Source organism: Prinia subflava, chromosome 14 (assembly GCF_021018805.1).
Source record: "Prinia subflava isolate CZ2003 ecotype Zambia chromosome 14, Cam_Psub_1.2, whole genome shotgun sequence".
Classification (NCBI taxonomy): Eukaryota; Metazoa; Chordata; class Aves; order Passeriformes; family Cisticolidae; genus Prinia; species Prinia subflava.
Window position 1 is genome coordinate 14,697,648 of NC_086260.1, and position 27,748 is coordinate 14,725,395.

At 43.9% G+C, this 27,748-nt stretch overlaps 1 protein-coding gene across 15 annotated transcripts in view; it reads right to left on the reverse strand.

Annotated features, from left to right (window-relative positions):
* Nucleotides 1–27,748, reverse strand: part of ATP2B2 (ATPase plasma membrane Ca2+ transporting 2) — a 412,644-nt gene that overhangs the window by 87,853 nt on the left and 297,043 nt on the right. For 13 of the 15 annotated variants that reach the window (XM_063411250.1, XM_063411240.1, XM_063411256.1 and 10 more), the window contains 5 exons: nucleotides 7,997–8,254; nucleotides 6,348–6,473; nucleotides 5,529–5,654; nucleotides 3,796–3,828; nucleotides 2,151–2,243 (listed from right to left, as the gene is read on the reverse strand). In XM_063411250.1, the coding sequence (XP_063267320.1) occupies nucleotides 2,151–2,243; nucleotides 3,796–3,828; nucleotides 5,529–5,654; nucleotides 6,348–6,473; nucleotides 7,997–8,254 (636 nt within the window). The remainder of the gene's footprint in view (nucleotides 1–2,150; nucleotides 2,244–3,795; nucleotides 3,829–5,528; nucleotides 5,655–6,347; nucleotides 6,474–7,996; nucleotides 8,255–27,748) is intronic. The other 2 variants (XM_063411251.1, XM_063411249.1) reach the window with 1 other exon arrangement.

Consider the following 27,748-nt stretch of genomic DNA (forward strand, 5'->3'; position numbering starts at 1 on the left):
AAGAGGGACTGGGAACAGAGAGGGGCTGGGAACCAGCAAAGAGGGACTGGGAACCAGCAGAGAGGGGCTGGGAACCAGCAAAGAGGGACTGGGAACCAGCAAAGAGGGACTGGGAACCAGCAAAGAGGGACTGGGAACAGAGAGGGGCTGGGAACCAGCAAAGAGGGGCTGGGAACCAGCAAAGAGGGACTGGGAACCAGCAAAGAGGGACTGGGAACCAGCAGAGAGGGACTGGGAACCAGCAAAGAGGGGCTGGGAACCAGCAAAGAGGGACTGGGAACCAGCAGAGAGGGACTGGGAACCAGCAAAGAGGGACTGGGAACCAGCAGAGAGGGACTGGGAACCAGCAAAGAGGGACTGGGAACCAGCAAAGAGGGACTGGGAACCAGCAAAGAGGGGCTGGGAACCAGCAAAGAGGGGCTGGGAACCAGCAGAGAGGGACTGGGAACCAGCAGAGAGGGGCTGGGAACCAGCAGAGAGGGGCTGGGAACAGAGAGGGACTGGGAACCAGCAAAGAGGGGCTGGGGACCAGCAGAGAGGGGCTGGGAACAGAGAGGGACTGGGAACCAGCAAAGAGGGGCTGGGGACCAGCAGAGAGGGGCTGGGAACAGAGAGGGACTGGGAACCAGCAAAGAGGGGCTGGGGACCAGCAGAGAGGGGCTGGGAACAGAGAGGGACTGGGAACCAGCAAAGAGGGGCTGGGGACCAGCAGAGAGGGGCTGAGCTCTGCCCCCATCCCTCCTGAGGCTGGCAGGGATGATCAGGAGCACTGAGGATCCCCTGGGACTGGAGGGGAGGCTGAGTTACACTCACCCAAGTGGAATCATCACAGAATGAGTTGGAACAAAGCCTAAAGCCCATCCAGTGCCACCCCTGCCATGGCAGGGACACCTTCCACTGTCCCAGGCTGCTCCAGCCCCATCCAGCCTGGCCTTGGGCACTGCCAGGGATCCAGGGACAGCCACAGCTGCTCTGTGCCAGGACCTCAGCACCCTCACAATAATGGAGAATAAACCCCTCAGAATTCATTCCCTGCTTCCTGGTCTCTAAGGAATCTCAGCCAGTATGATGGAGGTCCCTGCCATGTTAGGAGATGTAGGGATTGATTGTAAATCCCAGTTTTCCAGAACGGGTTTTAGATCTGGTTGTATGTTTCTTTAAAATGACTTGAAAATAGGCTCAAAGATTTCCTGTGTCACTGTTTTAAATAAGCTCCTACAGCAGTAAATCCTGGTCCTTGTATCCAGCACTGGGTATTGCTGTCAGAAACTCTCATTTCACATGTGAAATGCAACCTGCATGGAAAACAAACTTCTTTCACCAACGTGATGAAAAGCAGGGTGACTTTCCTCGGTATTTTTGGCTCTGCACAAGACTGAAAGGTTGCTTGGCAAATAAAGGCTGATGCATCTGATTAGCAGCAAAATACAGCTGATGCCTACACTAATATTGACCCATTCAATCCAATTTAGCACTGGAATCTGGCTGCTAGGAGGGACACTGAAATATCCGTGTGCTGACAAGCGGGGTCAGGAATCTGTGCTGGGACACAAAAGTCAGAACTGGCTGCGGGAATGGTTGGGTTTGGGTTTAGTTAACACAGGGAGAGCATCACTGATATCCACAAATATCCACAAAACTTCTCAGCCTCCCCTGAAATAGAGGTTGGAAACAGCAAAAGTTGTTCCTAACACAGAGTTGGTTGAAATGGAGGCAGATCGCTGATCCCTGATCCCTCAGAACTGCGTGAGGAATTATAAAAGTGAAAAAGAGGAGAAGCAGAGAGAATCCCTTCCTCATGATGCTCCTCTCCAGATCGATGCTGAATAATGAAGCTTCATCATAACAACTTCAGGTGAATCTACCCAAAAGTTTTGAAACAGGCCTGACCTAACTGCTTCTTTAGACTGCAGTTTTAATGGCAAACAGACCAAAATCCCAGCTCTGCCTCTGCCAGGCTGAACGGCGTGGGAATGAGGCTGCAGCACCCCCGTGGCCCCTCTCCCAGGCTCCTGTGGAGCAGGATCTCTCAGAGGGCAGTCACACACACACACACACACAACATCTGTGCAGGTCAACGAGGGCAGAGGGAGTTTGACACAGTCGGGAGAGAAATCCGTCAAATCACGGAGCCGGCGGTTGTGACGTACCATTGACTAAGCTGGCATTTGCATTATCGGTGGCATTTGCACCTGCTGCACCATCTGTGGCTGGAGGAGGGTGGGAGGAGGGATGGGAAGAATCTACTGAGCAATAACGGGTGAAAAAAACAACAAAACAGAACAACAAAGAAACACAGAAACAAAACAAAAAGAAAATAATGAATAAATGATAACGACAGCGCGAACGGACACACGTGACGGAGCGAAAAGCCACGGTGGCTTTGTTTGCTCCCCAAAATCAAAGTTTGAAATTAATTAACACAAATTTCCGAAGCAATGGGGCATTGGGGAGGTGTCACAAAGAAAGCAGAAAACTCAAATAATAATAATAATAATAATAATAATAATAATGAAAACAACAACAATAATAATAATAGCTAAATAAATATGAAACACATTTAGCAAAGTTAAAGGAGTTGGTGAGAACTGACTGAACACAGTCCTGTGCACATTGCTTTAGTCCTTTTATGTCTTACTTTTTGTTCTTTAATGTAATTTATGCATTTTTAAAGTGGTTGAAATATTTCCTTTGGAGTTAATTTACACAGTGCATGGGTAGCTTTTAAATTTGCATTTAAAAATGTGTCTTATAGCTATAGCTGTACATAGTTCTACATAGTAAAATAGTACATATTTTATATTTTAAATAATTTTGCACATTATGATTTATCATCACTGATGCATCCCAGTCTAACAGGGCTCAATGTCCTGCCATCACCCAGCTAAAATGCACATTGGTCTGACTAGAAACATGGAATTTTCCTGTATTTTATGTGGAAAAGGCAAATATGGTCTTGAGGAGAATAATGGGGTATTTTAAATCCAGATAACGGGCATTGCACATTTCCTGGTTTGTGGTGACATGAAGGAAGAATCAGAAAAAAAAACCTTCTTTTCAGCAATTATCCACATATTAGAGAAAATTGGGCAAAAAATCTTTCCTAAGAGGAAGGTGAAAAGCTTGAAGAAGGTTTTATCAATTTACTATGGGTTTTTATAGTAAAGTTCAACAAAATTAAGTCTCTGCTAATAATAGATAAAATTCATTTTGCTTTGTTTCTGGTGGTTAATTGCTCACAACAGAACCAAGTCCTCCCATGAATCCTGACAGAGACTCTCAAACTGCTCCAGTCCCTGCCCCACAGGGATTATTTCAGGCTCTACTGGGTTGGTACTGCAGAAGAATGGGCTGATTTTATTTACAAATGGCAAATTGGGAGAAGAAAATAAACAGCTCCCAGGATTTAAAAACACACCCTGTGCAACTGCATTCAGGAGAATTTCAATTGCAAATTTGATTACTGTGGTGGCAACGGCTTAAACTGTTTTGGTGACTCGTGCTTGTTCTTTATTCACTTTGGATCCCCACCCCAACCAGCACAGCGTGAGCTGCTCACTGCAAATCAACTATTCCACATGAAACCCTCTGCAATTTACTTCTGGAGAACAGCTGATTATTCAAGCTGAACCTCGAGATTTGCAACACCAACACCACACCAAAAGCTTTGGCACCAGCAACCTCGTTGATTTGAGATCAATCTTTAATTTCAGCTTGGCTGATTCAAAGGTGATTATTTCAATCAGCAGTTCCCCCCTGATTCGCACCATTGGATGGGTACAATTCTTACTCTACCTGGAAGCTGCTGCTGCTCCTCCTGTTTCACACCTGCATGATGATTTTAGAGTGTTAATGAACAATAAAAGCACACACCCACAGGGACTGAAAGGAGCAGGATTTCTGAGAACTGCGGGTTTATGTACCAGAGGATTTAATTTGAGTTGGTGCCACCAGCTCTGCCCAGGCAGGAGCACAAAGCTGCCAGCAGCACCAGAAAAAGTGGAGGAATTCTCTATATTATGGATTTTCGGTATTATAGCTATTTCTACAGAGCCATGTTCAATTAAATTCTGTGTCTGCATCCAAGTTCTACCACATCTGCAGGAATCTCTGTCTCTGGTGAGTTACAGCCACGATGTGGGGAGAATTCCCTGATTTCCCTTTTCCTGCCCTTCCAGGCTCTTCCAGGTGAAACCTGAGAGAACCAGCAGAGTCCTGAGCCCAGCCTAGGGAGGCCAGCCCAGTTAAACCCAGCACAAGAGCCCTCACATCTCACAGGGGTGAAGCTGCTCCTCCTCTCCTCCCGATCCCACCGAGGCTCTGAACGACAGCAGGAGCAAACTCCAAGGTGCTGCTCAAAACTAGTCTGGCACAAAAGGGTTTTGCTTTGGGAAGTTTCATTCTCTGTCCTTTTCATTCTCCCCGTGCCTGGCAGCTACTGTGCATTTGTGTGCAGAAATGAAATGATCAACATTTCATTAGGTGAAAAGGGATTTCCTCAAAGCAGCGGGGAGTCAAAGGCAGCCTCTTGTTGAACATACTCAGAAATGGAAATTGTGGGTCCTGAAAACCATTTGAATTTGGCCTTCCTATCTGTAGCTGCAAATAAAAGGATGGGGGGGAAAAAAAGGTGGAATCATATTGTCTGACAGATAGTAAATAAAATGTTCAGTAAAGCTTTACCTGATTTTTTTATTAATAGTAGTGGAAACCACGGAAAAGAGCAGAAATGTCTGAAAAACCTGTATTAATTGGCCCTTAATTATGCCTGAAAGACAAATATTCTTAGGACAGGCTTGGAATGAAATCGTGGAAGCAGAACAACTTACAAGACTGTGTGAAGAACAACTGGAAAGGACAGACATTAAATCATGTTTCTGCTTAGTGTGCAGCCCATAAATTAGCAAATGCTTATGACATCACACTGTAATAAGGTGAAAAGCCTCAAGAGGCTTCTTGATTTCATTAACTGATACAGGACATGAAAGTAAAACTGTCTGCTAACATTTACTGCTGCATTCTTGGCTTTGACTATTCTTAGCTCGACCTTTACACCTGAAGAAATTAAAATGCCTCTCAAGTCAGCCACTGACATTAAACAAGCAGGCTAGCAAAGAGCCACAGCTTATCTTCATTTTAGTCCTCAAGCTATTTGCATGGCCAAGGGGTTTTTTTCCTGGGGGAAAAAAAGTTAAATTGATAGAAAAGCACAAAATCTTGGCCAGCTGTAGGTGAGCATGGATTCATGTAGAGAAGCCACAGCAACTGGAGCGTGCCCAGGAATTCCTTTGCGTTTCATATGGACTGGGAGCCTGCCATTTCACACTGGAAAAACACCTTGTTACCCAATGGATTTATTGGTTAACAGCTTCTGCTGTTTTTCTGTGTGGCGTGCGATGATGGAAATGTATCACAAAATAAAAAAGGCAGTTTGAAAAACCACGTGCATTTGTCAGGAGCGCAGGAGAGCTCTGGCTGCACAAAGCCCAAGAGCTTTCTCTGGAGCGTCCTGGGGTTGGGAGATTTACCTTTCTTGTCTTTCTTCTCCTCCTCTTCTCCCCCAGCTCCCAGCAGAGTGAAGATGATGCCAGTCTGGGAATTCACCCCCACGGCAGTCACCAGCATCCTCCCCGAGCCTTCCATGACATGGGTGCCTGAAAAGAGGCAAGAAAGGTCACACAGAGCCAAAATAAATGTTAAAAATGGTGCAAGGCTTTTCTGACAGCACTTTTTCTGACAGCACAAATGACAGACATTTGTAATACAAGCCTGTTTTGAGGGGGATGTTACCACACAGCCAAAATAAACCCTGTTGTGTGTTATTCTCAACCAAGAATTAATGCTCAAGCACAAACCTCAGGCTGCACATCCATCACCATCAGATTCTCTTTCTAAAAGAAGTCTTGTCACCAACCAAGTTTGTCTTTTGCAAGAAAACAATTTCAGCAAAACATCACAAATATACACATTAGGTCAGCAACCCCCCCAAAAAAAACCCCAAAAATAAATTCCATTCAAACCTAAAGGTCAGAAACAATCTTTAAAAGCCAGCAGAGCCACTTGGTTGGTTTAGTCAGAACAGAAAAGCTCTGAAACCTTCCTGAGAAATTTGTCAGAGCCTCCTTTAAGATGTGTCACTACTTCCAAACACATTTTAATTAAGAACCTGCTATTTCTATCCCTGTGGTTTGTTCTGAGGGAATCTTCTCCTGAACTGAAGGTGGATAAAAATATCCTCCAAAAAGTGGCATTTTCTCTTTTCCCAGAGCAGCTTTCCCAGGAGAACAGGCCCCAGAGTGAGCTGTGCACACCTGGGGAGGGCAGAGAGGGGCTGGGGCAGGTTTTACCTGACAGCAGCATCGGGTCCTTGTCCACGGACTTGCGGACCTGGTCGGACTCTCCAGTCAAGGAGCTCTCATCGATTTTGAGATCATTTCCCTGGATGAAGATCCCATCAGCAGGGAGGAGGTCACCTGGGGGCAGAGCGTGGCAATGGAAAACCGCCGTGAGATGGCTTTTATTATCACAGGGGGAGTTTTGTTATAAAATCACAAATAGGTGCATTAAGAGGTGAAATGAAAGCAGAAGGGAAGGAATTGCTCCTGATTCTGTCCACATGAGCAGTCCTGCAAGGAAATGCCTTTTATTGCAAACCTTTTCTGCTTGATGCTATCCCAGAATCCAAACGTGTCACATTTAACACACAATGGACATCCCCATCGTGGGGGTTTGGCAGGGAAGCACCCTTCACGTCACCTGAAGGTTTCTCCATCAGACTTCATGGGAATTAACAGCAGCTAATTAACAGCTGAGCTGCCCTTTGCCCTTCCTCACTCAGGGAGGCCACAGGTAAGTCCAGGAGGAATGTGGTGGATGGTGGAAGAGGGATATTGCTGGAATTAACAACTCACTCCAGAGAGGACAGAGTTTCTGTAGGAGTCTTTCACTCCATTGGAGCACATGGAATTGGAATTGGCAGGCACCTGATGTGGGAGATCAATCTGGATCTGATGCAACTTGTGAGGTGACCACAGAGGCCCAATTCCCTTCTACACAACACTTAAAAATATTTCCTCTTATCCCTAACTGCACAGAAGCAAAAGAAATAAATCTGAATATTGTAATCCTCCACGATAGAGAATTACCCTTGTATGAACAGTCCTTATCCTGGCCAGTGAAGGAAGTTTACACCAATTAAATTGATTTCCCAGTGCAGTTTCATAGCAGGTGTCCTGGGTCGAGAAATGTAACCAAAAATGTGTATTCTGTTTTCATCTGTTGGAGCCGTTTCGGAGATATTGATCTTTATCTCTTGTAACTCTAGGGGTGGAAAGAGGGCAGATGCCTTCTGTTAATGGACACCTGATAACACCAGATAAGGCAGGGCCTCCTTATCTCTTCCTCCACCCATCCTCCTCCGAGGGACATCCCCTGTGAATGGGCCATTGAAGGCTCTCACAGGACTGAGAACATCACCTCATCCCATTGGGAGATGCTCCACCCAGCGGGAGCAGCCAAAGCCTTTCCATGGGATAAAACAGCAATCCCAAACACCAGGGGAGCCTGTTCCCACTGGATTCCCAGAGGATGACTGGACCCTTTCTTGAGGATCATCTCTACTCCATCTGTCACTCTGGCAGGACTTACTTCAGGCTGCTTCCAACAGGGTGTCAGGTTTGCATTCTGACTCTGTCAGTGCTCCTTTGTACTACTGCATTTGTCTTATTTTATTTTTATTTTACTTTTATCTTTCTCGTTGTTTGTTCTCTCTCTATTAAATCGTATTTCTGGCTTGGAGTCTCACTGGTTTTGCTTTCAAACCAGCACAGCAGGTTCTTAGGTTCTCCTTTTGCCCCCACAGCTCAGGTGCCACCTCACCCTGGCCAACACCGACTCTCCTGTCACACAAATCCGACCTCACCCTGCCAGGGACGCGCGTCCATCCCGCTGGGAAGGGCCAGGGAGCAAACAAAGGTTCTGGAGGCCGTGCACTCACCGTATTTCACCTGTGCAATGTCCCCCACCACGATCTCAGCCACGGGGATCTGGATGACCTGTCCCCCCCGCACCACGGTGAACTTCTGCTCCTGCTCGATGCGGCTCTGCAGCCCCCGGAACTGCTTCTCCTTGCTCCAGTCGTTGAAGGCGGTGACCAGGACCACGCAGATGACAGACAGCAGGATGGCAGCACCCTCGATCCAGCCGGCTTCGGCCTCCCCCTCATCCTCAGCCCCTCCTGTGGCGGTGCCACACCCTGCAGAGAGGTTCAGGAGAGGTTTAGGGCAAGGCGGGTGCATCACAAGAAATAAAATCTGTGACAGCCTGGACGGGAGATGTGGGACTGCAGGCAGCTCGTAACAAAGCTGCTGTTTATTGCAGAGGTGGAATTGCAGCAATCTTGGGCCGTGGGGGAAAAGAGCCAGCCTAAAGTTGCCAGTCCCAGCTGAAAGCCTGAGCTTGAGAGACCCCTGAGTTCTGGGTACAATGCATTATCTCTTTTTCTGTGCTGAATGTGCTAATTTACAGCATCCAACCAGTAACAGACACAAATCCTATAGAATCTACACACAGCCTATTAGAAATCCCACATTCCCATCCTGTGTTACATTTAAACCCTAAAGCTGCTCTCTAGACCCCTTTTTTCTCACAGGGTCTCCCCTGACCTTTGGCATCCCGTTATTTTCCAAGGGTAGTGTTCAATCCAGAGGGATTCTCCTTCAGCTGGCCGAACCATTGTTTCCTGGTTGTTCATAACTAACAGCTTGGCATCCTACATCTCAAACCTCGCCTTCATTTCTACTTCACTTATGGGTTTCATATTCTGAAAATCTTTTGCCAAGCAATCCTATTTATCAGGCTTTCCTGTTTCATCTTTCCCAACAAAGATCTGCCGTGACATGGCAAGGTGAGGGAATGGAGCTGCTTTGCCAAGCACTGCCTGCTAATGAAATGTGGCAGAGTGGAGGAAAAGGACAAATTAAGAGGTCTGTGGAGAAGAGAAAGGAAATTAATCCACAGAAATCTCAGTCCTTGTAATTTTTCTGCTGAGCAGCCCATCCTTGGTGAACCCTGATGAAACAAATGGAAAGGGAAAGCATCAATTGTGTGATGTGATAGAGGACTCAGAGCCTCACCTGAGCCACCAAAACCTGCAGGATAAGAACAGGAATAATACTGAAAGTGACAAAAAGGACTAAAACAACGAATGGCATTCATCAGTGCAAAGTAAGGGCATTAAATTAACATTAACGCCCTTCCAGATTAAATTAAACTATTTTAACACAATTTTTTAAAACCATTTTTAACACAATTTCTAAATGTTCTCAACTAAACACACTTATAGGGAACCGTCATTAAAAAATACAAGAGTAAACTGAGTTTATCAGCATTTCAATTTGATATTGAATGTATGAAGGAGCACCAAGTAAAAACCATTTCCTGATATTAATTCATCAGTCTTCCCTCCAGAGAAATACAGTGGGATGCTTCTAGAACTGCAGGTACATTATTCCTGCCACAAGCAAAACAGTATTAAGAGAATCACTCTATTCTGAACTGTTAATTCTGAATTATTTTATATACATCTGCTAATTAATTATTTCAAAGTTGAAGGAAATGAAAATTTAAATAGATAATATTCACCAAAGGAAAGTGACGTAGTTCTCTTCTTACAGAAAGAGCACCTGGGAGAAATACTGGACAGCCAAGGACACATTGCAGAGTGGAGGAAAGGGACAAATAAAGAGATTTGTGGAGCTTTCTCTCACAATCCAGAGAAATCCCAGCTGATGGGAGAGGAGAACTCAACCAGATCAGCAGAACTTTCTCACCTGAGGGACCTGGGAAGAATTTTTCCTATTTTTTCCTTCATTTGCCATGAAGAATGGGACCAGGAATTTGACATCACTTCTCCACCTCACCCAGGTGCCAGAGGGTTCAGCAACTCCAGCTCCACCTCTGACTGAAGTTTAAATTGGTTTATTCCCCACCTCTCACTAGAGAGAATTAACAACCAGCTTGATTTCTATATTTAAATTACAAACAGGAGCATCATCACTCATTAACCAGCTGAGTAATTACTCTTGCATGACAACAATAACAAAACTACCAGAAGTCAAAGGAAGAAAGATGAGTCTGAACAGCCACTAGGAGAGGAAGAAAATGAAAATAAATGGAATTTTTAGCCCAGTCCTCTGTAGTTTTCACTGAGATTTCTGAGGGGCAGGGGCTGCCCTGGCAGGGATCTCCTTCCACTGAACCTCACTGAAACCACTCCAACAGCACCCCAGGAGGAAATCAAGAAACTTTTTCAAATTCAGCACCTTCAGCTGCTCATCTCCAGCCACAAACCCAACTCAGAACCCAACCCTGCAACTCCTCCTGCAGCAGAGCAGATCTGGGGAAGGACTGATGAATTTTGCTCTCTTTGACCTTGCTCATCCTGATTGGGCTGTGTTACATTTTTAGATTCCTTCTCCAAATCAGCAGATTCACTTCTGTCTTGATTGTTTTAAATGGTTTCCTAGTGCAAGTTGCTCTGTTTCAGCAGATATAACACTGGAATGCACTCTCATTAATTATGACTTGGAATTAAATATGATGAATATTCTGCTTTTTTTACAGCAAGTCTCCTCTTCTATTTCTCACAAAAGAAACCTGGCCTGGTCTAGCCACAGTCAAACACTGTGGCTAGTGTTTATTCCTATAATATTTTATTTATATGAATAATTTCCTATAAATTTCCTTTTATTTCCTTTTCAGGAAATAAATTTATTTATTTCCTGAATTTATTTCCTTTTCAGATGGTTGAAATTCAATCCAGCTTGCACAAAATTACAAAGAGCTGCCACAGAGTAATATTATCAAGACCTTTCAGTTAAAAAAATAAATAAATAAAATAAATCTTGATTAAGCAAAATCAGGTAAAAAAAATAAATATATTTCTTCATTTGAGCAGTGAGGGTAATTTTGTGTTTGTGTTGTTAGAACTGATCTCCATGCTCACATACACGGTACCACAGAGCTTGCAAATAATACAAGATATTATCATTAACATAAAAGGAATTACCTGTAGATACCTCACAGATTAAGCACAATCAAGTAAAATAATTCACTTTTCGGCTGAAAAATCTGTTTTATTCCAGCCAAAAAAATCGTTTGTAAGAATGAAGGAAAATATGAAGAAAACAGATTGAACTTAGATCAAGCTCTTGGAAAGTGTCCCTAAATCTGACAAGCTTCCACACTGAATAAAAAATCATGTTTACGACTTAAAACCCTGAGACAATCCTCCACAACCCAACGAAAACAACAAAATTTTAAATGTTTTTTTTTTTTTCTGTTCATTTCATCTGACAATGATAAGTTCAGATGGGCCAGAGGAGTTTGAAGGGAGGAAGGAACTTAGAGAGTAGAGAAAATAATTGCTAGACCTCATCAAAATGTGAAGTTTTGATGGAAGAAAATCTGAGTCGATTCTTGGATTTTTGAGTCATTAATGGTTGAGATTCTCTAAAACCCCAGGGGACCCCTGCTCCAGGTTATGGGACACGCTGAGAAGTCAATCAGACCATCACAATTTCCCAAAATTTCGCCTTTGCTTTATACCCTCCACAGAAAGGAGATGGGATAAAAGCACTACATAAATCAATGCAAAATATTCTTCTTACTGGAATAAACTCTAGCAAAAACCCTATCTGCTTCTTACTAAGCAAGATTTCAGAGCAGATTCTTTTCAAATATGAAAAGTAGGATTTTAAAATGCAACCTCTGCCCTTTACAAGGTGACCCATCTGTCAGGAGACTTTGTTGGAATTCCCAACTGTTTCAGAGGTGTTCCTTTTAATAGGAAAAAAAAAAAAAGAAAACCTACATCTCCATTGGTTTGAGTCTGAGTAAGGTTTTCTTATATACTTAAGGAAAAACAATTGGGTTTCTAATTTTTTTCTGCTGTTGTGGTTTTCTAGAAATTATAGAAAGATTTATATGGATTTACAGGAAGAAACTTTATGTGTTTATAGGGGGAAAGACACAAACTTCTTAACTTTATATTTAGATAATCTGTTCTTATTGAAGTAGGTATTGACCTCACAGATAAGGAGAAAATAAGAAATATCAATAAAAGACATAAAATGTATCATATTAATACACCTAACTAGAAAAACTGAGTTTAAAGCACCTGATATTTATTAAAAATGTTCATATAACCTTGAAAAATTCGTGGTGTAGGATTGCTGTTGTGCTTTCCCGTGGCTCCCAATGCTACCCAAAACTCTGCCCGAGCTTTTATTGAAATGCACAGAGAGAAAAGCACCACAAAAAGAGCTGTTAACACACAGATGTGATTTGTGGCAGGGTTTCACTGCAAGACAGCCAATTGTGATGTTCTCATCTTAAATTACATTTAACAGAGGCCCTGTCTGTCAGAAAATCCAAACCCAGAGAGGGAAATGAGTTTAAATGATGGAGCTCAGCTCTGAGCAGGTGTCGTGGTCAAAGGTTCACCCTCACAGGACAGAAAACTGAGCTGCTGATGGTCTGCAAGGCAAGGCTGGGGCTCCTTTGGCACAGGAAAAGCCCTAAAATGGATCAATTTATCCCAAAAGAAACACCCAGGTGAGCTGGAGCTCCCCGGGAGAGGGAGAACCTGGCAGCACAGCCTCAAAGAGCTCTCAGAAACACAAAAGGGAGCCAGGGTGCCTTTTGTGCCCATAAAATATCTGACAGGACCTTACCAGAACCTGGTGGAAGGAGAACAGAACTTTAAAAGTGCAAAACTGGGCCAGAAATAGATCAGCAAAGCTGTTGGAAAAGTTTTCTGCAGAGGGGAAGTGGAAGGAAGGAAAAATGCAAAGGAAAGGAGGGTTGAGGAAGGGAAGAACAGGAAAGTTCTGCCACCATCACCCCAGCTGAAGCTGGATTTCCATCTCTGGAGGGCTCCAAACCTGCCCAGGAACCTGCAGGGCTGAGCAAACCCCCAGGCACTCACCTGGGCTGCACTTCATGCCAAGAAAATTCAAAACTGGCCTGAGAAAACGTCCTGGGGTGGCTTTTTGATGCTTGTACCCCCAATTGTTCTGTTTATGCTGTGTATGAAATTCTACACCTTTAAGACTGGTTCTGAGAGCAAAGAGGGGGAAAGAAGAAGCAGGAAAGAAGAAAGAAACCAGGACAGAAACTGCTCTGCACAAACAGAATTTAATTATGTGGAAGGGTTTGGAAGAAGAAAAAAAAAGGGAAAAAGGCATAGGTTATTAAAGGAAAAGTTAGAAAAAGCTGGAATGTGTTTGTGGTGGAAAGGGGAAGGGGAAAAAGGAGAGGAGGAGACAAGAGAACAGCTTAAAGCACTTCAGGAACAGCGAGCAAGAAGCACCACGAGGTGATAATCTGGTGGCTGTTATTAATCATCTCAACCCAGTGAAAGCTGGAAAGCAAGAAAGGGAATAAGAAAAGTCCACAAAAAGCCAGACAGCATCACCTGACAGCTTGCCAGGCTCATGTCCTGTTGGATCTGGAATATTTTTACACCATTTCAATGTACATTTCTCGTGACATCAACCAAATCCGGGCAGATACAGGAGGAAGCACACGGGCTCAGTGCAGCTAAAAAGAATATCTGCTTAAAATTTCAGTTATCAGGAGATTCTTAAAGCTGCTTTGAATAACATGATGATCATAATTACAAACCATGCGGTCCTGAGCTGCAGCATGGTAATTTTTAAATCAGAAAAAGTACATTTTTAAAAATCTGGGAACATCTGTATTCCTAAATCCCAACCTACAGCACATACCTCTCAGCTACTCATTTCAACCTACACACTGCTATTTTTAAGCTGAGAATACCTCGTGGCATTTAAATTCCCTAGGAAAATTTCCTCACACCCCCAGAGGTAATTTTTTTTTTTTTTTAGTCAGTCAAACTGGTTTTGTCATCCGAAAGACAACAGTTCCCCTGATAAAAACTTTTTATTGAATCCCTTTCTCTAAAGACGTTTTTTCCCTCGCTGCAGCTCCAGCACTGATGTTATTAAAGCAAATTGAGCAGCTCCAAGTCACAGCTTTTCCATCAGCAGAGCTGGGCTCTGCTTCCCAGCACCACCACTGACGATTCTTACTTTACAAATGTATTTAGCTGTGTAAGGGAAGCAACAATAACCACAAAAATGCCATAAAAACGATAAATTCCCGTCCTTAACAAGGCTTTAAAGCTGTAACAGGCACTGCAGCACTCATTCCTGCAGGTTCCTCCCTGTGTGGTGCCTTTGCTCCACAGTGAAGTCCCAGGAGGGATTGGCACCAGCGCTCCTGCCCCAAATCCTGCATCAGCAGATGCTGAGTCACTTCCCACGAGGGCTGGCAGGGCTCGGTGTCACCTCAGAGTGACACGGCTCAGGAAAAGGGGCAGGAATGGCTGGGACTTCCATGATTTCTGCCTTTCCCTCACTCTCTCCAAGGGTTTGGTCAGCCCTGCCAAACATTTCCAAGTTACCTGCGGGAATAGGTGCTCTCCACACCCACACTCCTCCCTGCCCCACAGAGGGGTTTGTGAGTGTGACAAAATGACACTACAAACACTGAGATTCAGGGGTTTGTACACTCACTCAAAGTGACTTTTGGACATGTATCTGAACCCCAAAATCAGAATTCCTTGCTTTGTGATCCATCAGTTTGTTATGTAAGGGTTTGTAAGCGTGACAAAATGACACTACAAACACTGACGTACATTCCCTCAAAGTGACTTTTGGACACGTATTTGAACCCCAAAACCAGAATTCCTTGCTCTGTGATCCATCAGTTTGTTATGTAAGGGTTTGTGAGTGTGACAAAATGACACTACAAACACTGAGGCTCAGGGGTTGGTATATTCATTAAAAATGACTTTTGGACACGTATCTGAACCCCAAAATCAGAATTCCTTGCTTTGTGATCCATCCATTTGTTATGTAAGGGTTTGTGAGTGTGACAAAATGACACTACAAACACTGAGGTTCAGGGGTTTGTACACTCACTCAAAGTGACTTTTGGACACGTATCTGAACCCCAAAATCAGAATTCCTTGCTTTGTGATCCATCAGTTTGTTATGTAAGGGCTCCAGGGGGGCGGGGAGGAGGAAGCAGAGAGCTGCTCTCCCTGTGGGTTCATTATGTAACTCTCAGCTCCAGAGCTTGCTATTAAATATTTACACTTTTTTGGCATCTTATATGCAAGGAAACAAATCTGGGGGCCCTGCAAGCAGAGGGATATATATATATATATATTCACACGTTCCTCAGCCTGATCACAAACATTCACGAGCACAGGAATGGTAATTGAAATATTCCCTCCACTTCAGGAGATGGGATGTGCCCAGCAAGATTCTCCTGCCTGGCATCTCCAAGGAAATGCACTTTGGAGAGACCAGGAAAAGGGATGGGTCCTCACTAAAGGACCAAGAAACTACTTCTACAGTGTTTACATTCAATTTTGTTTCCTTTTGTTGCCACAGGAAAAAAAAAAAAAAGGCAAAAAAAAAAAGGGAATTTTAATCACAAGTCCCGTTCTTAGGGATTGCAAGAGAAAAACCTCGGCACTGGGTTGTTGTAGCTTCACTTACATTGCTCCGAGCTAGAGATGCCTGGTAAATATAACCTCATATTCCAGAGGTAAAACACGGCTCCAAATGAGGGGATCAGACCTTGAGAAGTCGTTCTGTGTTCATTAACAAGGATTCAAGAGCAGTCACTCAACCACTTCACTTGCAAGGTCACGTCCTAGGCGAGCCCTACTGGCAGAATTAATTTTTCTGGAGGATCTCTTCCTGGAAAATGTGTGAGAAGATTTTTTTTATGCCGTCCCAAAGTTTTAAATCTCATTTCCTACCGTGCCCAGCTGAGAGCTGAGTGGTGCCTGGCACCCTGGCAGTGTGTGATGAGCAATGCCCAAAGGTTTTCTCAGAGACCTGCACACCTCTCGTGAAGGGAAGGATGCTCAGACTTTGCAGCCCAACACAGATTTGAAGAAATGAAAACCAATATAAAATAAACAAAAATAAAAAACTCCACATCGCAATAAAAATAACAATTGACTCAAAAAACCCCAAGCAGTGCTGGATGAGCAGGACCTCGTTTGCTCTCTCATTCTAAAGGTTCAAAATAGGAGAAATAAAAAGTCATAAAGACAGACAGACTGACTGGATATGCAGCCAGGAAAGCAGGAAATTAAGAATCAAGGGTTCTACAATGGGAGCCTTCAAAAAAGACAATTTCTACTAATAAATTTTCATGCAATCTCAATCTAGAGCAGGTCTTGGTAAGCATTTTAGAATACGGTAAAAATCAAGATGGGCATTATGGTAAAAAACGAGACTGGCATATTCTAAAATGACCAGTGGAATGTATCTTCATCAAAACACCTAGAAAAGAGCAATTTCATTCTCTTAAATTTCTGCAGCTCAGCAGGAATTGGCAGAACAAGTGTTTTTACACAAGAATGCTTACCCCCGTAATAATAAACAACCATAAACAGCTTCACAGGGATTACTAAACAAAAAATTATATAAAAAAACCCAAAATAATTAAATTAAATGATCATTCCTCCTTAAAATTCTGTAAGTAATAATTATTTGAGGGATTAATTGAGAGCCAAAATTACAGGACCATATATTCCATAGTGCAAGGAAGGCTGTGCTGGAATAATTGTAACAATGACCTTGTCTCTAAAAGAAAGAGCTCTAAGTATGACCTACAACTATTCCATGAAGAAATATATTTAATATTATTTAAGTGTCTCTGTAGAAACGGCGAAAAAACAATAAATCAAATATAAAAAATACATTTGTCAGTATTGAGGGATTCTGACATTGCTCTTCATTTCAGTACAAATATCAATGTCCACAAGGAAAATTCTGGTGAAGGCTGAAGCTTTGTTTGTATTCATGCCTGATATATAAAAAAACTGAGCTACAAAATTCTCCAAATTTAAGTCACCATTCCAAGAATGCAGAACAGGTGCACATGGCCTTAACCTTAAATTTTGTTTCTCAGTTTAGGCTCTTTTTCTCAGGGTTTTTCAGGGAAAAAAGCTGGATGAGCTCAGTTCCAGTGCACAATAAAAAACTGAGAAATCTGATTTAGCAGCCAGCCTTGATACCCCCAGACACTCTATGTGGAGATAACTCAGTCACTTTGACTCTACCAGCTGATTCCTAAGTTCAGACTTCATCAAAAACCAATTTACAGCAATGAAGAGCACAAATAAGGGATCCCCTTCAGATTGTATTGTTTAAATGTCATAACTATGAAAAAAAAAAATCAATGCAAAACACAAACTGAGTTTGAAAGATGTATGGACTAAACTGAATTAGCCACGGAGGGAACCGTGATCCCAGAGCTCTGGATGGAACATCAATAAATGGCACTGGTTAATCCAGGGTAAAAGAATGAGGGAAATAAATCCCTTTTTTTTTTCATGATCACAAGTTACAAGACCACATTTAGAACAGGTTATTGTGCCAATGCAAACAAATCATTAGGAATAAAACCAATTAGAAATTAGAATTTCTGTTAGCTTGGTATTAGCAGGGAAGTGGCTGTCCATATGTTGACATTTACTCACTTGGAAAAGTTTAATTAGGTTTGATTTAGAATTCTAACCTTGCTATTAGGAAAAAAAATGCAGAGGGAACACTGCAGTTCCTGGGATAAAGTTGTCTTGTTAAAATTGTATGGATGAAGGAAAAAAAAATATAATATGGGGAAAATCTGCTAAGTGTGGAGCTGCAGTTAAGCAGCCATGTCAGAGATAAAGTTGTAGCTGGGTTCTAAAAAGAGGAAAAGTGCTCCCATTTCTCATGGAGCAATCCCTGATGATTTCCGATACCTTAGGATTTTAGCTTGTATAACTTTTTATTTATTTGTACTCCTGCAGTGCTTTAGTGCAGAACTCCAAACTCCACACACAGTGGGAGCTGCTGCTCCCCCAGTTTGGGCACACACAGCAATTCCTCTCCAGGCCTGGCAGTCAAGGACACCTCACTGCCTCAGGCCTGAGAGATGGCAACAAAAGGGAGCTGGGGCAGCAAACTTGGGCTGAATGACTTCATTCCCTGAAGCTGGAATTGGAGATGAACCCCAATCTGCAAATGGACCCAACTGATCAAAGGGTGCAAACCTGGGACCTGTTGGCCATTTTGGGTGTAGCCCTGGGGGGCTTTGTCTGCCCAAAATGTACCTGAAGGCCCTTCAATAAATAGAACTGCTTTTCCTTTTATTAATTCTGTCTGACCTCTGTTTTCAGGTAGCCCCAAAAAGTCCTCCCTTCCAGCACTTCTGAAATGCAGCTGCAAGGAGAGGAGGCTCTGAGCCCTCCCTCAGCTCCACTCGGATCACTGAGAGCCCCCAGGAAACACAAAAACCCGGGCAAATAAAGAAATGTTTCCCAAAAATCAGCTCTCATGGGGCACTCAGCTTTGAATAGAGCCCCGAAAAACCTTCCACACTGACAGAGAGCAACAAATAGCTCAGAGACACACGCTCAGATGAGAGCTGTCTGTGAGGTGCTTTTCTACAGCCTCTTCCCTTTCTGTCTGAAGCACGGGGATGAAAAGAGCAAATCACCCAGGAAGGGCTTTGGGGTGGATCTGCCTCAGTGATGCCTGTGCTGTTCCATCCTCTTTGACTGTGTTCTGAGAGAAATTAAATGTGCCTGCCTCCAAAAATATTCTGCTTTTTTGTTGTTGTTGTTTTTTGATGCTTTAAAACAAGACGTCCTGACGGAGAGGATTTAACAGAAATACTACCAAAAATTCATGAAAACAGAATTGAAAAAAAGGCTGACTTTGCATGGAAATCTTGACAGGTGTTTCATAAAATTGAAATAAAGGCTGACTTCGTGTGGAAATCTTGACAGATGTTTCACTGGAGCTTCTAGAGCCACAAGCTGAGCAGGGGATGGTGGTGCCTGACCACACTCACACAAACATTTCTCTCAAAGCTTCCCAGATGATTGTAGTGACTTTGGTTGTGTTCTATGCCAGCAGAAGCCTTTTCCAAGGTCTGACACACTTCACACCCCCGGACCATTTAGAGAGGAATTGCCAACTTTTCCCACCCTGCAGGCCCTGCAGAGAGAGGTTACTGACAAAAGGGGACTGATTTAAAGGGTCCCTAAAGAGAAATTCAGAGTTTTCAGAGGTCCACGGCTGGAAAGGCGCTGATAAAGAAAATTGGCAATTGAGGACCTTCAACAACAACAAAAAACCCAGCCCTGCAATCCCAGAAAATTCAATGAGTGCCCTTGGAATAAGTCCTGGAGCACCTGATGCTGTCCCTGCCCAGCTCAAACGTGGCCAAAGGAGATAGGGAAGGTTTGTTGGTCTCAGTCACAAAACCCCCTCATAAACTGCAGAGTTTATTGCTTTCATTCCATTCCTCACCTCCATTCCTTTGTGCTGGAGAGCTTCAAGGGGTGAGGAATCAGCTCAGTGAGAGATTAAAATTCAGTCAAAATGTCTTACAGCAGAAGGCATCAAAAATTCTCCCAATATTGGCGTGGCCCTATAAAAGCAGTTTGGCAGTGCAGATCTCTGTGCCAAGGAAACGTGTCCTGGACTGTGCTTTTCAATTTATTTCACCCCAAAGGATGGGATGAAATCCCCCCTGAATGCACATCCAAAAACACCTTCAATATGAACCCCACTGGAGACAGAGAGGAGATGGGATTTCTGAGGCAAATTCTTAACCAAAATGTCCACGTGGATCTATCCAAAGCTGCAGGAAATTAGGATAATCTTCACTTAGAATGTACATTCTGTATTTTCTGCATATTAATTATCCACACTAAACCGAAACAAGAGGAGCAGCATCTCCTGGAGAGGAAAGGCAGAACTTGTGCAGAACAGAAATAAATTGAAATTACTTGTTTAAATGCTGCTTTTCTAATAGCAGAGATATATGTGGGTGTTTATATATATATACATGAAAATATGCATTTATGCAAAGTGCCTTCCTGTTCAAAAAGGTATTTCTGGGTTGTCTCTGTGCTTAAACATTTTTTTCCAGGTAATAATTTTTTATTCCAATTCAAGCCCACCAACAGTGAGGAACTGGGAGCACAGGCAGACTTTGGGATGTTGCACAGTTTGTCTCAGCTCCAACTGTAAAATAACTCTGATCCAGAAATACTTCATATTAAAAAAGTCACATCATAAAGATTCTGCAAATTTGAACGATAATTGGTACCTTAAAGCTGCCAAATTAAAAATTATTTTTAAAACACATTGAGATTAAAAAAATTTCAATATTCCTGTATTTTATATTATTTTATTTTATTTCATAAGCTATTAACTTTTGACAGTAAAGATGCTTTCAGAGCTTTTGGGTTCCCATTGATTGGAGGGAATTTTGATTTTTTTTTTAATCAGGTATTTTTAAGATAATATCTTGGCTCCCTTTGTCAGCTTCAGTGCAATATTTGCATTTTCTGTATTACTGCCACGCCGCTCAAATTTCAAACTCCCATTGAAAGGAATTCCTATTTGTGAGTAAGTCTCCAAAACAGCTATTCCCTGGTATTTATAATCAGGCTGTCTTCAAGAAGACAAAATCAGGCTGGAAATAAAAGACCACAAACGGGTCTTTACATCCTTGTCAAACACAGAACACAGAATTGTGTTCAAATCCTTACAAGAGACACCCTGGTCACACCCCAGGAATTGATGTCTCAGTGCAGGGACACTCAGATTATCCAGGGAATTCAAAGAATTTCCACCACTGGAACCTTTTAAAGGTAAATCTGATAAATGTCTGTCGTTTATCAGGGGAGGTGAAGTACTGATGGTGCTTTTGAGTGTGGGAAGGACCAAATCCCCTCCACCACCCCCTCAGGTGGGTTTGCTCATCATCTGCCTCCTCTGCTTTAGGCTGGGATTAGCCAGGCCAGGCTGGAGTGCTCTCTGGTTTATGCACCCAGCACTCCTCCTGGCATCATTCCTGATTTAGGGAATGCTGGGGAGCTCTGGCAAGCCCAGCCTGGCTGCCCTGCAGGACTGTCCTGCCCTCCTGCTGGCCCTGGGGCCAGCACCGTGCCCAGGTGAGCCCTGCACCCCCTTCCCCACCATCCCTGCCTCCCAGCTGCTGAACTCTTTCGAGGTATTTCCATACTAGGAAAGAGTTTTAGCTTTATCCCTGAACTTTTGAGGAGGAAGAACCAGGAACTCCTCTGCTCCTCTCACTGTAACTGGCCCAGTGCCAGGACAAAGGCTCCTCTTGGGTCCTTGAGCTGTTCCTCAAGGAATGTCTCTATTTTCTATTGGGCAGCTGCCAAAAACCCCTCCTGGATCGTTCAACACTTCAGAGAGAGCACAGAAATTCTCAGGGCTTTTTGGGGTGTCTTAGCAGGTGCAAGGGACCTCCCTGCACCATGCACAGCTTTTATTCTTTTTTTTCTGTACAGTTTGTTGTTTTCTCTTTAATTAAAACCTTTTTGCTTTCTCAAAGCATGACCCATCAGCCTCTCGCTGATTTTTCACAAGCCATTTCTGAGAGGCTGCTGCAGCCCTCAGAGCTGGATACGCCTTTGTGGGGCTCACAAAATGCAGGAATGTGTCACTCAGCACCCCTGAACCACCCCACAGGGGCTGGGACCTGCCAGGTCCTGAACGTCCCCTTCACCCCTCTCCCAGCACGCCCAGCTGAGAGGCACTGCCTGAGCTGGGGCTCTGCAGGAGCATCGTCCCAAGCACGGGGTGCAAAGCCCAGGAAAGGCTCTGCAGGCTCACTCTGAGCCTGACTGGTTCCATTCCCCAGCCCTACAGGGATGCCTTAAGTTTTATCTTCCCTTTATTTCAGCCCCTGCGCTGCCCAGGGTGCAGCTCTGAGCTCACACTCAGGCTCACTCAGCTCTGCACACAGCAGGGACACAAAACAAATCCTTCTCCTGCTGCACACCAAGGACAACTTTCAGCCCCAAAGCACAAACAAGGGGGGCTGGAGGGAGGAACAAGAAGGATGGGACCTCACAGCCTGGAGCTGGAATTGGACAATTAAACCCCAATGTGCAAATGGAGCAAAACTGATCAAAGTGTGAGACCTCGTGACCGTTTGGTCATTTTGTGACCATTTTGTGCCCATTTTGGGTCCATTTTGGGTCCATTTTGTGACCACTTTGGGTCCACTTTGGGTGCAGCCCTGGCCAGGCTCTTGTCCTGCCCAAGGTGTGCCTAAAGGCCTTTCAATAAATCCCTGCTTTATTCTCTGGCTCTGCCCAGGCTCTGTTCCAGCTCAGCCTGCCCAAGGCATCAACAGGATGCTCCCCATGACCCCACATCACACAGGGCTCCCATCCCTTCATCCCTGGAGGAGCCCCCAACCCAAATTTGTCCCTTCTTTTGAAGAAAAATAACACAGATGAAAAAGTGTTTCAGAAATTCAGCAGTGTCTCCAGGGAATGATGAGCCAAAGGGGCACAACCTTCTCCCCACGAGCTCAGCCTTGTACAAGTACTGGTGACAGTGAGAGTTGGGACACAGAGCACACACACCCCAACTGTCCTGCTCTCTGCTCCTGGATACCTAGACCTTGCATTAAAATAATATTTAGAGCAGAAAAAAAGCAAATTCTTACAAGAACTGGATTTCTTCAGCTGAACAGATTGGGGTAATGTTTTTAGAAGCCATATGCTGCCTCACCTCATCCACGCCTTGGGAGGAAGGAGGTTAAATGGGGGGTTCTGGCAGAACAAGCTGGTTTTTTAAGAGGGCAAATATTTCCATTTCTCCTGTTTTCCAGGCTGCCAACTGCTTTGTCCCCTTTGTTCTGACAGACTGTTCAGACTGTTTCAAAAACTCCTTGGGGAATCTCATGGTTTACTTTTTGTGATGAATGAGAAAAGAATTGAGTGTGCGCAGCAACACTCCTTAAAAGCTGAGTTTTGCTAATTCTGACAATCTACGCTTTTGAGATTAATCTATTTTTTATGAAAAAAATGCAATTTTCTAATAGCTCCGCTTCTCCTGAGAATGCTTCTCCCTGGGCAGCACAGTAAAACCCTCTGGTGCAGCGACAGCTGGATCAGTGTGATTTGTTTAGCAGCAATGATGATGGAGGATTCCTGATAGGACACATCAGCTTTTAAGGCTGTGTGGCCTTTTTACCCCCTGATATCCAAGATTTTCCATTGATTTCCTATTGCTCAGTGCCTGGAGAGCATTATGTAACACCCTCCGTGCAGACTTACAGGATGAGACAAACACATCAGAAGCTGGAAGATGCTCACCACTTGTTGTTTTCAGCATCTGCAGCTGAAAATCTGAAATACGCTGAATATCTGCAAATATTTTCAGTTCTTGTTGGGGATGGTTTGTGTGAAAAAGGCTTGTTGTGTGTGTGGCTCTATGCAGATATTTACTATATACAATAATGCTAGGTAGAAAAGTTATGCTGTATTGACATTTGAATAATATAGTAAATGTAATTTTTAGCATTAAGTTTTAGTAATAAAAGAATTGTGTGTAAGATATTTTCTTTAGCTCAAGAAGGAAAAAAAAAAAAAAGGGGGAGAGGCCCGGAGGTGTTTCTCAACAGAGATAACAGTTACAACAAGAAGAAGAGAACCCCCCCTTAGAATTTTCAGAAGAAAAGATGCGTATCTCCCTGAATCCACAGGAGCCACCTGGTCAACCCAGACTGAATCCACACGAGCCACCTGGTCAAGCCAAACTCCTGGACGCCAAGGATTAGAAGGGGGACTCTGGGCAAACGGGTCTGTCTTAAGATAAAGATTGCATAATTTTGAAATTTTGGTCTTCAAAAAGGGGACATTCCTCCCGAAGAGTGCCCTTCTCTTTCACAGCCTTTGTCTGAGAGGGAGGGGGGACGGTAGACCCGGGCTACCTTCTTTGCTCTTATTGCCTCATTATTTGTCCTGTCTCTGAAAACTTTTTAAACTTTTATTATTGTATTAATTTTTTTGTAACCAATTTTTATTCTTTATTAAATTTTCATAAATTTCAAAAAGCGAGTGATTGGTGTTTATCACAGTTTGCTTTGTCCTGACACAGGCCGTGAAATGGGGTTAAAATAAGGCTTCAAAACACTGCAACATTAAACCGAATGAATTTTGGCTCACTTTCTTTTGAAAAGGCTTCATATTTTCCCCAATACATTTTGTTTAATAGAGAGGACTTGAAGAGACGACAGATTTTCAGTGTCCCAAAAACTTTTACTGGGAGACATGGGTTGAAGTGCACACACACAAATTGTGGAGTCCGTTTTTCATCTTGATCTTGCCTTCATAGCTGGGAGGGCTGGCAAAAGATTTTTAGTTGTTTATTTCTGTGTGCTGCTATGATTTTAGGAGGGTTGCAAAACAGCATTAACATTGGCCTTACAAATTAGATTTTTGTGCTGCCTACATTTGTGCATTTTGAATGTAATCTACGTTATCACATGTAAAACGTTTAAAAAAAAAAATGAAGATGTAAAGCTGCCACAAAAGACTAGAGAATTAACTTTGTTCAGCTGACTCATTTCTGACATTTCTAAGTTTTTCACTCATTAATCAAATTGATTAACTGCATATTAATGAAACGAGGGTGACGGATTTTCAGACAGGGAGATGCATGCAAGGTTTTCCTGTGGAAAATGTCCTGGGATCTTGAATGGGCCCTGCAAGACCCTCAGGATGGGCAAGTCTGGCAAAGGATTAAAAAAATGAATGTGCTCCATTATGCATTCAACAGCCCTCCTGAACTAAAACGCTAAGGGAAATGTAGGCTGGTCTGAAAAGGTGAAGACAAGGTAAAAAACTGATAATTGCTGCATTAAAACATTGAGTTTCTACTCAGTTGTGCCTCACAAGGAAGTGAATGAACTTAATTCCTCAGAGGATGGCACCAGACCCTCACGTGGCTATTTATCTCAGGTTACTTTTAATTCAGTTTAATTAAATTTGGTTCAAGTTCCTCAGCAAACAGAGCTTTCCCTTTTCCAAACCCACTGGGCCATTTAAGCCAAAGGGGCACAGGAGAATTCCCTGTTCCAAAGAGCTCCTGAGCCGCTGCTCATTTCCGCGCCTGAAACAACACAAACACTCGGCAGCGGCAGAGCCAAACCCAATCACCCCGACGTGCCCGCGCCTGGCACGAGCCGAGCGCTCTCCCCAGAGGATTTCACAGCTCCCAGGGCCACTTCCCAGAGCAGATGAGGTGGCAGAGCTCCTGCAGGGCCACCCCTGCCATGCCAGGGTGGCCTCCCGCCCCGGTGACACCTGCGCCGCTCGCCAGCCAAGGCGCCGCGCCGCACGCGGGGTTCTATTTCCAGGCTTCCCCACCAGGCATCTGCTGTGTTTACACAATCTAAGAGCAAGATGACTTCACCATCCAGAGATGGAAGGATTCTAGAGTCCCCAGGAAAAAAAAAATAAAAAATAAAAAAAAAAAAAAGCAGCAGGCCCGTTTCATGAGACACGACGCTTCTTGGAAGGGGAATAGGAGAAGTTTTTTGATCTGGGCAAGGAGTGTGAGGAAGAAAAATGTTGCTGGGAGAGTGGGAAGAAAACTGTTGAGAATTGGATGTGGAATGAGTGAGAAATTCCAAATATCACCTGCCTGAAATTACTGAAATGAGTGCAGTTCTGCCACAATTACTGGCAAAGAAAGTGAAGGGAAGAAAATCACAGTTTAAAAACTGTAGGGGGGAAAAAAAAGAAGAATAATTTAATCCAATCTATGGTGAAGCAGTCCTGATATATATGGCCACATGGAAAGGGGTTTCTCCTGCCTGTTTCACCTTCCCTGAAACCCTGAAATTCCATTTAGCAGCCTAAAGCACAAAAACCCCAAACTGACCTAGGGAGAGGTGGAAGCTGGAACCACAAAATGACCCAGCCACAATAACAACATTTTGAAGAGTTTTGAGGGAGCAATGGCTCAATTCCATGTTATTCCAATGGGTTTTAATTTTTTTTTACGAATACCCACACTGAGTGCTGGGGGATTGGGACAGACATCACTTCTTGGAACAGGACATTGTACTTGTGCCTAGCACAGCACTGCTGCAGCTGTTCTGCTCCAGCAGAATTCCAAGCTAGGGAATTTGCATGGAGGAGAATTAGACTGTCCAAATTGATGGGTTTTGGGGGGGTTTTTAATATATACATCAGTACAAACTGCGCAGAAATTCAACTAGCTGGTGTCACATTTTCACTCCTAACTAAGAAAAAGAAGCTTGTTGCCAGTTGCTCTATATTTTTTGAAATCTAGATATTCTTTTTTATACGTATTCTTTCTAGTAACAAATTTTTTACTTTTTTTCACCTTTTTCCAGAGATACCCAAACCAACAGCTGGTCAAATCCTCCTCACTGTGACTTATTTCCAGACCTGCTCAAAGAAATGAAATGCCAAAAGACACATTTTGAGCTGTACTCCCCAGGCAGGAACCTGGGAGAAGATGAGAACAGCACAGCACAGCCAACCCCACACAAGAGATCTGGACAAGGGGAGATGGGGAAGTTGTTTGGTTGATTTCAGGGGTTTTTTCTGACTGATTTTTACAGAGTTTTTTAATCTAAACACCCCTTGGCTGCCTTGGCTGCTGCAGGGAGGACGTTTCCTGCTGCCTGGTGACTCTGGCTCTGCTGCCAGGTTGGCTCCTGCCTTTCCCGGGCTGTTTGTGCCCTGCTGTCCATCCCATCCGTGCAGGGATTTGACATTCCCACAACAGTTGTGGGGGAGGCTCAGCACAGGAACAGGGCAAGGCAGCATCCCCACAGGAGCTGTGTGTGGAGCACCTGCACCTCCTCTCCAGTTTCTGCATGTCCTTTCTGCTTTAAATCTCCAGATTGAGTCCCCACTGAGCAACGTGGCACTTCATAAAAGTGATAAGAAAACACCCGAGTGGTGAACCCCGTGAAATAAAGTCTCTTTTGGGTCATGAGAGGCCAGCAGGAGCATAAAGCCACCAACAGCTCAAGGCAAGTGTCTTGGGAGGCCCAAATTTCAGGGAGCCATGTCCTGTTCCTGTATTCTTCAACTTATTTCATGAGTAAATGGAAGGATAACCCAGCCAAAGCCCTGCTGAGCAGCACTGAGCAATGTAACTGATCATTTAACTTTGTTTTCAACCCAGACTTTTGCCTTGGGAATTTTAACAGAAGCTGCCCGAACCAAAAAGGCTTTTCCTTTTTATTCCACCTTTAAGCTGCAAAAAGCTGTACACTGGAAAAGAGAGATCCTGCCTGGGGCCTCCTGGCAAACACTGGGATGTTAAGACATCTTACCTCAGGGTGCCTTTTCCCCTCTGCAATCCACAGAAGGAAAGAGAATTCAAGGAAGAGCAGTTTAAAGGTTTGTTACACTCCTGTAAACAGCAGATGATTGTCAAGGCTTGACATCAGCAGTTTTTGCAAGGGGATAATAAGATCCACATGTGATGCAGGGGCTGAAGATAGAAACAAGGAGGAGGACTCAAGAGGGCGCAGAAATTGCTGCTGGAGGTGTTTGCAGAAGGCTCTGGGAATTTTTGACCAGGAAAAGGGGGAAATGATGCCTTAAGTTTTATCTTCCCTTTATTTCAGCCCCTGTGCTGCCCAGGGTGCAGCTCTGAGCTCACACTCAGGCTCACTCAGCTCTGCACACAGCAGGGACACAAAACAAATCCTTCTCCTGCTGCACACCAAGGACAACTTTCAGCCCCAAAGCACAAACAGGGGTGGCTGGAGGGAGGAACAAGAAGGATGGGACCTCCCAGCCTGGAGCTGGGATTGGACAATT